Source organism: Rattus rattus, chromosome 17 (assembly GCF_011064425.1).
Source record: "Rattus rattus isolate New Zealand chromosome 17, Rrattus_CSIRO_v1, whole genome shotgun sequence".
In the NCBI taxonomy this organism is placed as follows: domain Eukaryota; kingdom Metazoa; phylum Chordata; class Mammalia; order Rodentia; family Muridae; genus Rattus; species Rattus rattus.
Genome location: NC_046170.1, coordinates 27,119,336 through 27,130,062, shown reverse-complemented (window position 1 = coordinate 27,130,062; position 10,727 = coordinate 27,119,336). Strand labels below are relative to the sequence as shown.

Here is a 10,727-nt window from a genome sequence, read left to right as displayed (position 1 = left end):
CTGGGATTAAAGGCATGGGCCACCATGCCCCACAAACATAATTTTAATTTAAGGACATTTAAAACCTTTTTGTTCAGTTCTATATTCTGATGTAAATTTCGTGTAAAGTTATTAAGTTCCACCCGTGGCTACACAAATATTTCTCTGTGACTGCTGTCTCCCCCGCCAGTTTTGATGTGGCTTCCTGGAGGGCCACACAGATGAGTTCCCCGGTTACCTGGTCACGGGGGTGGTGGGGTGGGGGTGGGGTGGGGTGGGGTGGGGGTGGGGGTGGGGTGGGAGGGGGGGACACACCAAAGCTGAAGAGACCCAAGCGTGTACACCCAAGGGCCACTTTTTGCAGTTTCTAAGAGCAGAATCAGAACGCTGAAAAGAAGAAACGAATTCACTCACACTAGGGACAAGTTTCTCAGAGATTTCAGTCTAGAGTCACAGTGACTTGGCAAAATCTGAGCCCGTCCTTTAGCTGCCCCACCCTTCCCCTTGCGTGCAAAGGCGATTTCCCACATCTGAGCAAGGACTAACCCACACAGGCAGGTCCCACGAAGCTCGAAAATTTTCTGTTGGAAATTTCCATTTTGTACCCAGAAGATCTTGGACAGGGAGCAGTTGAATTTACCCAATATGTAACCATATCCTCAAAACCTCTCTCACTCTCAAGCTCCCAGAAAACTCTTTTGACTTCCATATACAGAAGTCCTAGGCCAGCCCTAAACTGCTTCTCCCTACCAATAACTTGGTATCCTCCCCTCAGCGCCTCTGGGCTCGGCAATCCAGCCCCGCCCTCGCTGGCTGCTCTGCACAGTGGGCTGGGCCGGAAAAGCAAGATATAAAGCCTGCAAGTGCTCAGTACAGCTCGCACTAGCCTAGGCTGTAGCCCGCTGGATCTTTCCGAAGCATTTCTGGGTCGTCCTGGCAACCAGCTGCTCAGCCAATCAGCGCTTGACACTACGATCCGCCCCCAACCTCTGGAGCCATGGCGGGTGAGTGTGGCTCCAACTCCAGCCTAATTCATCCTGAGGAGGATGTAGGGGCTTGCTATAGGGTTTGTTCCTTGCCTCGAAGTTGAAAAGTGTAGAGATTAGGATCCTGGATGAGCCTCGGTGAGTCCCCGGAAGGGGAGCTTCTTCTCAGAACCATAGGTGCAGATTATTCTGCAGCCCCAATTCACCCATGGGTAACTCCAGCATTACCGCTTCTACATCGTTCCTTAACAGAGCTGGCCACTCTCCATACCTCGTTCGGACTATTTAGAAATAGGGTAACATGTATCCCAGGCTGGCCTTAAAACTGCTGTATAGTAAAAGATGGCCTTGAACTTAGGGTCTTATTGTCTCCACTGCCTAAGTGCGAGGATTTAAGTGTGCATGGCCACGCCTGATTTATATGGCTCTGGGAATTGACTTGAAACCAGGACTTCTTGCATGCTAGGCAAACTCTCTCTACCACCTGTGCTCTGTGCACATACCCAGCCTAGGCCAGATAGTGTTTAAGCATTTGGAAATGCGTTGCAAACATTTAAAAATGCAAACAAACAGCAATGTATAGGGACCACTGCTGGGCTTGGTGGCACTCTGGAGGCAAAGGCAGGCAGATCTTTTTTTTTTTTTTTTTTTTTTGGTTCTTTTTTTCGGAGCTGGGGGCCGAACCCAGGGCCTTGTGCTTCCTAGGCAAGCGCTCTACCACTGAGCTAAATCCCCAATCCCTGGCAGATCTTCTTTAAGTTCGAAGCTAGCCTGGTCTATAGATCCAGTTCCGGGACAGTCAGAGCTACATAGTAGAGAGAGACTTTCTCTCAAACAAACAAACAAACAAACAAACAAACAAAAACACAGATTTTAAAAAAAAACAGGGATCATCAACTTGCGAAAGGAAACAAGATGGGGAGATGGGGTGTGGCGAGTGGAGTTGGGAAGGAACACAACAGAACTGGGACCTAACTCCAGCCTTCCTGGCCCTGGAACGTTTCTACTGTGACCCCGGAGGAGGAATCCTGATTTGCTATTTGGTTCATTTTCGTGACAGTCTCCTGGCTTTGCCATCAGCCCAGGGGAAAAGAGTCCCTGGCAGTTACAGCCACACTATTGTCTAGTGTTTGACTGGCATCTATGGCTTTCTTGGCCCAAGTAGCCTCCGGGACTAAGTGCTTCCCAACGGGGCCTGGCTCTGAGTTCCGGGTAGCAGTAAGATTTAGGCCGTGTTTCCCCCCGTTGGGGAGGGACTGTAACTTTTTGGAGTTCCTTCCCCTTTAAAACTACTTCAGCCTCCGCCAATACACTCAGGATCTCTCCTTGCTAAAAGCACGAGGCAGCGAAAGATGCCCCTGCGGCTGTGCCATCCCAGTGTTCTCTGAGCCCTACGATGCGGGGAGAGACAGCAGGGGAGGGTTTTCAACAGCTGGGAAGGCTGTGTCTGCTTTGTGTACTGCTCTCCATTTATCCCTGAGGAATACGTGTTCCAAGACCCCCGCCATCGGAGCCACAGTCAGCATAGAGCCCAAACATTATTATATGTATCTTATAGCCTCACAGCTGTGATTCAGTTCAGTGTTTGTTTATTCATTCATTCATTCATTCATTCATTCATTCATTCATTCATTCATTCATTTTGTCCAGACTGGCTTCAAACTTAATTTGGTCTAGGCTGACCTTGAACACTGGAGCCTTCTGCCTCTGCTCCCCAGTGCCACGATTATAGGTGTGTGCCCAGGCCTGGCTAAATTTAATTTACAAACCAGAGTAGGAGATGAACATAATGAAAAATAAAACAGAGAGATGGCACTAATAGGCTGTAAACTGGCATCCCAGTCTGCTCTCTGTGGCTGTGATAAACACCGACCAAAAGCAAGTTTAGAAGGACAGGGTGTGTTCCAGCTGACGGTTCTGGGTACCAGTTCATCACCGTGGGAAATCAAGGCAGAAACCCAGAGGCCAGAACTGAAATAAGAGCTCTGCTTACTGGCTTGCTCTCTGTGACCCTTACAACCTGTTTTCTTACATAACCCAGTGGCACCGGCCAGAGGGTGACACCAAGCACAGTGAGCTGACCCTCCCACACCAATCACTAATCAAGAAAATGTCACCCACTACAGGCCACTGCAGGCCAGTCTGCTGGAGGTCTCCTGAGCCCTCCTGAAGCCTTGAGGCCCAGTGAGAGGGCTGGGAAGCAAGGAAGCATCCAGGTGGAGGTTGGGGAGGGAGGTTGAAAGCAAGAATAGGTTGGATACTGGGTAGAGGTTTGTTTCCAGGTGACGGTCAGGTCAAGATAACTTCAGATACCAAAATTTAGAGTCAGGGTTGGCAAGAATGTTACCAGATAAAAAGGCTTGCTACTAAGCTTGACGACCTGAGTTCCGTCCCTGGGACCCACACGGAAAGAGAGAACCAACTCCTGCAAGTTCTGTCCAAGACCACAGACACACAGACACACACACACACACACACACACACACACACACACACAGAAACACACACATAGACGCACACACAGATACGCACACAGACAGACACACAAACAGACACACAAACAGATACACACACACACAGATACACAGATACACACACACACACATGGAGACACAGAAGCACACACACAGACACGCACACAGACAGACACACAGATACACACACACACACACACACACACACACACACACACACAAATAAATACTGTAATTTAAGAGTCCTTGGGAGGTAGAGGCCGATGGATCTTTATAACTTTGAGGCCAGCCTCATGTACCTAACGAGCTCCGGACAACCAAGGCCACACGGTAAGACCTTGTCTCAGAAAAACATGCAAGAAAACCCATGACAAAACAAACAAGAAATCTCGGGCTAGAGAGATCTCGTTGGTTAAGCATGCAGGCTGCTCTCGCAGAGAGTCTGGGCTTGAACCTCAGCATCCACAGGGGAGCTCACAACTTTCGGAACTCCAGTCTTTCTGAGGGTATCAGGCATGTGTCTGTGGCACAGGCATGTGTGCAAACAAAACACCCATACCTGTAAAAGAAGTAAATTTTAAAATTTTATTATTACTATTATTATTATTATTATTATTATTATTTTCTTATTATTATTGTAGCCTTTCTACATAGCCCTGGCTGTCCTGGAACTCACTATGTAGACCAGGCTGGCCTCTAATTCACAGACATCTGTCTCTGCCTCCCCAGTGCTAAGATTCAAGGCTTCCACCACCACACTTGACCTATTTTAATTTTAATAAAAAATTGCTTTTTATGAAGTTTAGGGTTAACATTGATGAGTCCAGGTCCCCAGCCCTTACACTAGCTAAGAGGTGCCCGGTTAGCAATGTGGTGCAACTGGGAGCGTGGGTCTGTGATGACAGCAGCATTTCAGGGGGTAAATGGAGTGGAAATCAGGCACAGGTGTGTGTGTTGGGGGGAGCAAGTTCTCCGTTTCAGGATTCACGGAACAGTGAATTGGCAGCCCCTCAGAGCAGGGACAGAGGCACTGGAAATCATGCTGGGGCTGCTGGGTTGGCTCAGCTGTGGAGAGTACAGGCTCCAGACAAACCCCAGCGTAAAAGAGAAGGCACCCACCCATTAGATGGTGACAGGCAAAGCGAAGCAGAGGTTGGTGTTGGCGAGCGTGCCAACAGGAATTCCTGGTGTGTTTCAGAACTCACCCCAAAACAAACACTTAGGTCTTTTATTACCCCGGAAGTTATTTCTGTTTGTGGAATAATTCAAATAAGAACAAAGGGCTGGAGAGCCGAGAGTTAAGAGCATTTGCTGAATCATCCTGAGGACCAGAGTAGACCTGAGCCCTGGGAGGGGGCTCTACAAATACCTGTAACTTCAGCTCCAGGGATCCAAGACCCTGGCTTCCAAAAGTACCAGCCTACAAATGACACCCACATCGACACATACATAAAAATAAATCCTTAAAAAATAGTTATTTAACACTAGCCCAAGAAACTATACCAACAGCACCCAGAGAGTCCTTTTGTAACTAGTCAACCGTCCCTGACAAGGGAGCCATTAGGATTTTTCTAAGGAGATGGCTTTATTTTCATGTCGGTGGTCAATTAAACATGGCAACATTGTCAGGCAGTGATGCACACTCTTAATCCCAACACTGAGGGGTAGAAGCAGAGGCAGAGGCAGCCAGCCTGTGTTCCGGGAGAGCCAGGGCTACACAGAGAAATTCTGTTCTTTTGGAGGGGTGGGTTGGGGGGGGAGCCAACATCATTAGACACTAATTTCTCGCTGACTCGGAATGCATTCTTCATCCATCCTGCTCATCCCTTCCTCCCATTTCATTTTTTATTTTTAAGATGTATTTGTTATTATTAGAGTCGTGTGAGGCTGTGTATGTGTGTGCATGTGTGTGTGTGTGTGTGCCTGCCTGTATATGTGTGTGCCTGTGTGTGTTTGTGTGCCTGTATATGTATGTGTGCCTGTGTATGTGTGTGCATGTGTGTGTGCTTGCCTGTATATGTGTGTGCCTGTGTATGTGTGTGCATGTGTGTGTATGTGCCTGCCTGTATATGTGTGTGCCTGTGTGTGTTTGTGTGCCTGTATATGTATGTGTGCCTGTGTATGTGTGTGTATGTGTGTGTATGTGTGTGCCTGTGTGTGTGTGTGTGTGCCTGCCTGTATATGTGTGTGCCTGTGTATGTGTGTGCATGTGTGTGTGCCTGCCTGTGTGTGTGCATGTGTGTATGTGTGTGCCTGTGTATGTGTGTGCATGTGTGTGTGCCTGCCTGTATATGTGTGTGCCTGTGTATGTGTGTGTGTGCTTGCCTGTATATGTGTGTGCCTGTGTGTGTTTGTGTGCCTGTATATGTATGTGTGCCTGTGTATGTGTGTGTATGTGTCTGTATGTGCCTGCCTGTATATGTGTGTGCCTGTGTATGTGTGTGCATGTATGTGTGTGCCTGCCTGTGTATATGTGTGCCTGTGTGCGTGTTTCTGTGCCTGTACATGTGTGTGCCTGTGTATGTGCGTGCCTGTGTGTGTGTGCCTGTGTGTGTGTGTGTGCCTGTATATGTGTGTCTGTGTGTGCATGTGTGCCACAGCCTTTGTGTGAAGGCCGGAGGACAACTCTGTCCATTGTTTTTCACACCCTTAATGGGGTCTGAGGATCAATTCAGGTCTCTGCAGATCTGTCAGTGAGACCTGGGACTTGAAGACCTCAAAGAACAGGTTGGACTACAGTCTCAAGCTGTAGAAAACCTTACTTCAGGTTCACTGCACACTTATACATGTATGTAACACAGAAAGCAGTGATCCAAGGAAGGGTGAGTTTAGAAAGACATGACCACATGTAAAAAACCGCGCCAGGAAGCACATACTAAATATTAACAGAGCCGCCTTTTCCCAGAACTTTCTCAGGACAGTCCAATTTAAACACAATCGCCTGGCACATGCTATGGCTTATATCTGGGAAAGCACGAAAGCAAGGCAGGAGAAAAGACAGCACTCCGCATGTCCTTTCAACCACAATGGGTTCCACAGCTAGGTCACAGATCCAACAAGAATAAACACGCCTGGGGCTGGGGATTTAGCTCAGTGGTAGAGCGCTTACCTAGGAAGCGCAAGGCCCTGGGTTGGTCCCCAGCTCAAAAAAAAAAGAAAAAAAAAAAAAAAAAAAAAAAAGAATAAACACGCCTTATAAATGTGAACGTAAGTGTCACGGGAGGCACGGAATCCCATCCAAGAACAATCCAGGAAACAAAATGCACACGAGGTAAAAGGCCTTCTGCCTCTTTTCCCGGAGCCTCTCTCACAGTTCCCCAAGGCATTGTTCACACTCGGTCTTGAGGCTTTGACAGCTCTACCCCCTTTCCTTTTTTTAAATGGGAGGCTGCTCTCAGGTGGGCGAGATCATGGTCCCCAAGGACCAAGGCAGGGAAGTCACCATGGGGAAGGTGGGGGTAGGAGAGGGAGAGAAAAAGAGGGAAAGGGGAACTCATGCAGGAGGAGAAGGAGGAAGAAGAGGAGGAAGAGGAAGAGGAAAAGAGCCTCTTTCCATCTTTATTGCTAGCAAGTTCATTCCATCGCTTTGCATAGCTGTGAGCAGAAGTGGTCCAGGAGCTTGTGGTAGAGGCTCCTCACCTCTTGGCAGACCGGGAGAGAAACAAACACCCAGAGGGCCAGATCTAATCTTCAGAAGCACACCCCTAGTGACTCACTACTTCTAGCCAGCCCTGCCCTTACCCAGGCCTCCAACCCCTGTTCCCAAAGTTCTGCCACCTTCTAAAGTAGCACCACAGGCTGGGGACCACGGTTCCAATCCTTGAGCCTGTAGGGACTCTTTTTTTTTTTTTTTTTTTTTTTTTTTTTTTTTAAAGACAGGGTCTGCTTTGTCCTTCAGGCTGGACTAGAACCTATTATCCTCCTGCTTCTGCCTCTCAGATGTTGGGATTACAGATGTGAATGACTAAACCTAGTTGTGGGGGCATTCCACATTCAAACCACGAAGCCAGAACCAAAGCATGCAAAACAAACAAAACAAACAACAACAACAACAAAAACGCAACCTCAATTCAAGAGCACGGCTAGCCTCACTCATTGGCTCCTTTATTTATGGCTGCAGTGGATTCAGTGCTACAAGCATGAGGCCCTGAGTTCAGATCCCTAGGACCCATGTTTTGTTTTGTTTTTTGTTCTTTTAGAAAAGCCAGGTGTGGCAGATTATAGTCAGAGTGTAGGGAAACAGAGTCAGGAAAGTCCTGGGCTTGTTGGCAGCCCTCCTGGCCTACTTGGAAACTTCCGGGCTAGAGCTCGCTTCAAACAGAGTAGAAGGTGCCTGAGGCACCACAGCCGAGGCTGTCCTCTGGCCTCCGCGTGTACACGCAGGAATAAGTGCGCATGTGCATGGACGCACACACTAGGATTTAATCACTATGAGGGCATATTAAGAGGAAGAACTAAGTGGGATATTGAGGAGGTGGCTGGCGTGGGCATGGAGGCGCCAGCATTTGGGAGGTAGAGGTAGGAGGATCAGGGGGTTCGAGGTTATCCTTTCCCACGGTGATTTGAAGCTAGCCTGGACTATGCGTGACTCTTTTCTCACAGGGTATGGGGTGATTGGGTGAAAATGGCTCTGTCTTTAGAAATGATCTGTGGATTAGTGTGTGGAGAGATTGTTTTATAGTGGGAGTGTTCTAAGAGCTCTTTCTTGAATCCGCCTCTCTTGCCTGGTGTTACCCAGAACTGTCTTAGGACTCTTCAGAGTTCTTACCAGTGAGCAGGCCTTCGTTGGGTGCCACCTCCCCTCCGCCCAACTTCTAGTGCTGTGAACCAAAAACAAAAAAAACAAAAAACAAAAAAACAAAACCCTTTTTGCAACCTTCTAGTCTGTGGTGTTCAGTTATAGCAACAGTAAGGATGGTGGATTGAATGAGAATGGCCCCCACAGTCTCCTCTACGTGAACGCTTAGTCAGCAGGGACTGAGCCTTAGAAGGATAAGGAGGCGTGGCCTCGCTGGAGGAAGTGTATCTCTTTGGGGTGGGCTTTGAGGTTTCAAAAGGCCAAGTCAGGCCCTGTGCTGCCCTCTCTTTCTCTTCCTGTGGATCAGTGTAGTTCTCAGCTCCAGTGTCATGAGTGCCGCCATGATGCCGTGATGCTAAGGGTCTAACCGTTGGAAACGGTAGCAAAGCCCACAGTTAAATTCTAAGAAGTACTTGGTCTTGATGTAGCAACTAGGACAGTAAGTAAACTAAGACAAATGGGTCCCAATGACCTGTGACTTGTCACCTCTTCCCTGACGATCGATCCTGGGGTTCCTGGTTGCGGAAGCTTTGCTGGTCCGTACAGACAGAAAAGCTGTAATCAGAGGCACAATGAGATCCGAAGCTTCCTTAAATGCTACTAAGGCTGGAGCCAGGAGCTAGGCAAGCATTCCACCGTGAGTTACACGCTCGGCCTTAAATGCTTTAACTTTCTGGGTGGGGCATTTTGAAGCTTCCCGAGGCCCTCTCTACCCACCCACCCCTCACGCTGTGCTTTGCTGAGGATCTTTTTTCTCTGTGTCTTCTGTACGTGTGTTTCCTCACACCCAATAAACACCTTTCTTCAACCGCAAAAAATAAATAAATAAAATAAAAATAAAATTTTGGACAGGATCTCCATGTGAAGTCATGGTTGGCCTCAAGCTCAGAGTTCTACCTGCCTCTGCCTCCCCGGTGTTGAGATTAAAAATGTGTGCCCCCACATCTGGTGCTTTGGGAAACTTTTTGGTTTTGTTCTTTGAGACGGGGTTTCTCTGTGTAGCCCTGGCTATTCTGGAACTAGCTCTGTAGACCAAGCTGGCCTCAAATTCAGAGATTTGCCTGTCTCTGACTCCCAAATGCTGGTATTAAATGTGTGCACCACCACCACACCTGGGAAACTTTTCTGAGCGCTGACATGATGTTCAAAATATTTTGGATTTATTTTGCAGCCCTCTGTGTTGTAGACCGATTTCTTTTTCTTTCTTTCTTTTTTTTTTATTCATTTATTATATATAAGTACACTGTAGCTGTCTTCAGACACACCAGAAGAGAGCATCGGATCTCTTTACAGATGGTTGTGAGCCACCATGTGGTTGCTGGGAATTGAACTCAGGACCTCTAGAAGAGTAGTCGGGAGCTCTTAACCGCTGAGCCACCTCTCCAGCCCTGTGGACCGATTTCTAATACTACTTGTGTTAATTCAGCTCCCCAAATTACCAGGAACCCGCACATCCACGTGCAAGACGCTGAGGGTCCCTGCCCCCAGCCGGTTCTGACTGGCAAGTAAAGTTGCCAGCGGCTAATGGTTGGGTAGGAAGACAGCGGCAAGGGAACCCAGGGAAGGAGGAGAATTTAGTCCCGCCATGCCGGGGAAAGCGGAAGGATCAGAGTTGAGAACTGTCGGACAGAGACTGCGAACATGTAGGAGTTGGGGATCCTGGCCTAGGTAGAATAAGGCAACCAGGATGGAAAAAAGGTTTTAGCAAGTAATAATTCAGGAAAATCAGAGGGGAGCGTGTGCTAGCAACATGGAGGGTTAAAGCGGCCCAACCATGGACCTGTTTAAGGCATATTAAAATAGAAGGCTGTGTGTGTGTGTGTGTGTGTGTGTGTGTGTGTGTGTGTGTGTGTGTGTGTGTGTGTGTCTTCCATTTGAGAACCCAGAGCAATGGGGGAGGCTAGCAAGTTACTCACACAGCTGCTGCCCGGGGGGTAGAACGGATTAATCAATTTCAGCAACACCTCTGGATGTCAGATTAAAAAAAAAAAATCATCTCTTTTAGAGAGAGGGAGAGGGGAGGGGGAGGGGTAGAGCGAGAGGCAGAGCGTTCTTTGTGAAGATCAGGATAACTTCAGAAGTTGGTTCTCTCCTTCCAGCACATGGGTCCTGGGGATGGACTTAGTACATCCGGCTTGGCAGGAAGCACTGCCGAGCCATCTCACGAGCCTGAACTTTAGATTTTCAGCTTAAAGACGTTTAGTTGATAATGCTAGCCACTGTTCACCGCTCTGAGAAACTAAGGTGGGAAACGGGTCTGGTCCCAAGCACTTTTAGATTAGGGACTCACCCGTCCTGTTTGGATTTTCTTTCCTCGCCTCACATACACCTTAAACAGTGAGAAGAGCCCTGATTGTATTGGCCCACGCAGAGAGGACATCATTCAACTACGCCATGAAGGAGGCTGCTGTGGAGGCTCTGAAGAAGAAAGGATGGGAGGTGGTCGAATCTGACCTCTATGCTATGAACTTTAACCCCCTCATTTCCAGA

General features: G+C 48.1%; 1 protein-coding gene across 1 annotated transcript in view; it reads left to right on the top strand.

The window, feature by feature from the left end:
• The first annotated feature begins 842 nt into the window (after nt 1–842).
• Nucleotides 843–10,727, top strand: part of Nqo1 (NAD(P)H quinone dehydrogenase 1) — a 16,044-nt gene continuing 6,159 nt past the window's right edge. The window contains exons 1-2 of the mRNA XM_032887917.1: nt 843–983; nt 10,576–10,727. The exon at nt 10,576–10,727 is cut by the window's right edge and continues 13 nt beyond it. Coding sequence (XP_032743808.1) covers nt 977–983; nt 10,576–10,727 — 159 coding nt within the window. The 5' untranslated portion in view covers nt 843–976. The remainder of the gene's footprint in view (nt 984–10,575) is intronic.